This window comes from Apaloderma vittatum, unplaced genomic scaffold (assembly GCF_000703405.1).
Source record: "Apaloderma vittatum isolate BGI_N311 unplaced genomic scaffold, ASM70340v1 scaffold26298, whole genome shotgun sequence".
In the NCBI taxonomy this organism is placed as follows: domain Eukaryota; kingdom Metazoa; phylum Chordata; class Aves; order Trogoniformes; family Trogonidae; genus Apaloderma; species Apaloderma vittatum.
Window position 1 is genome coordinate 12,619 of NW_009730613.1, and position 1,788 is coordinate 14,406.

The window sequence follows — 1,788 nt, forward strand, 5'->3', positions numbered from 1 at the left end:
GAGGTGTGGGGTGGGCCCAGGGAGGCCGGCTCAGACTCATCCCTGATGCATCCACCGTCTGTCATCTCTGCAGGAGCTGCCAGCCCCGCTGAGGAAAGAACCATCTCACTCCAACACTGTATTTTCATAAAGGAACATTGTGCAGCATCCCCGGTGCCACTGTGGTTTGTGTGTGGGCGGGGAGATTGATTTGCTCTTCCCAGATCTCTAAGCTCTAGAGAACCTAGAGTCCAGAGCAAAAAGCTCTGGGAGGTTTTTCAGGAAGTCTCCAGCCCCGATGCACTCCCTAAGCCACCCAAATCTGATCTCCTGCTGCAGGGTGCATCCTGGACCATCCCTTAACCACACTTGGGGTGTCTCAATCCACTGTCTGCAGTAAGGCTTAGCTTGCTGACCGGGGTACTTTGGGCTTGCCTGGGGTAGAAATCTGGCTGCATAGCTCTGCAGGAAAGCTTGGCTTGGGTCTTGTGCCGTTGTTATGCAGGGTGCTGAGCAGGATTTTTATAGTGCAGTTCTGACCTTCTGTGTGTCCCTTACAAACCAGTGAGACCCGTTTTACTGCATCGCACCAGGTTAATGATGAAAGGGGAAACACATGCTGGTTTTTTTACCCTGTGGTTTCTTTTTTATCCTGAAGTGGCTGTGCACAAGGAAGGAGAAACCTCCCCCGGAGCTAAGTTTTGACCATAAGGGAAAAGTCATTGAGGAAGGTGCTATAAAAGCTACCTGTCTCCTTTTACAGACCTTTCCTTCCTGGTTCAGGCACAACACGGGGGGGTTGGGTTAACCAAGCCCACCTGGCTCTCTGCCCAGCCTGCCTGGCAGAAAGCCCATAACCGTCCCACAGTACAGAACCATTCCTCTTCATTTATTTTGCCGTCTGCACAGCCCTGAGTTGAGCAGACAAATGTGGGAGGTGCTCCCCACCCCTATTCCCAGCCCTGAAGGCTACAGGGTGCTAGACTGTACCTTGCTCATATGGTAACACTGGAGCTGCTTTTGTCCTGCTGCTGCATGGTACAGGAGGATGAGTTAAAAAGTGCACAGAGTCACTTGAGTTAAGGCTGATCCTCAACCCAGAATGGCTTTGTTACAATTGTGGGACCTGGAGCACAGCAGAGGTTCAAGCCAGGTCCTTGCTCTTGTTTCCAAGGTGCCCAGGGAGAAAGGTATGCTTAGAAAGGCAGGAGCCAGCACTGCTATCAATGCCACTGCTGTCCCTGTGCTGGGGCTACAAGTCAGAGTCACAAGGCAGTGTGCTCCTTGAGTGCCGTCCGTCTCGCTCGTCTTCTAGCACGTCCCAGGGATTGCAGTAAGCCTCAGGGGTGGAGCACGGTCCAGCCTCCTGCACAGGGCTGGGGGACAGTTTGGGGGTCCTGCGCTCCTCACAGCAGTGGTGGAAGCTGAGGGCAAGGGCCAGCCCCCCCAAAATCTCCAGGCAACTTCCCAAGTAGCTCAGCACCAAGCTGTAGCCTACAACCAGCGTGCTGCCAGGTGGTGCGGGCAGTGCCCACAGCTCATGCGTGTACCAAGAGGCAGATACGAGGCTCATTAGCCCCGAGAGGAGCAGCACGAGCCCTGCCACGCCAGCCAGCACTCCCCCCAGCGGCGACCCCCCAGGTTAGCCACAACCAAGCCCAGGAGGGTGAGCACTAGCGAGCTAGGCATTAGCCCTTGGGCTACCCGCACAGGTACCTGCTCAAAGTAGCCCAGCTCATCAGCCTGCCCACAGAGGCGGTCGTGGCTGCTCTGCCGCTCTCTGCACATGTCCCAGATGCCATGCTCCAA

General features: G+C 55.5%; 1 protein-coding gene across 1 annotated transcript; it reads right to left on the reverse strand.

Annotated features, from left to right (window-relative positions):
- Window positions 1-1,231: 1,231 nt before the first annotated feature.
- CLDN23 (claudin 23) lies at window positions 1,232-1,782 on the reverse strand (the record flags this gene model as incomplete). Its single annotated transcript, XM_009874870.1, is given in 2 exon segments — window positions 1,232-1,596; window positions 1,599-1,782. Coding segments are annotated over 2 exon segments (549 nt in total), but the record flags the coding sequence as incomplete, so codon positions are not given.
- Between the last annotated feature and the right edge of the window lie 6 nt (window positions 1,783-1,788).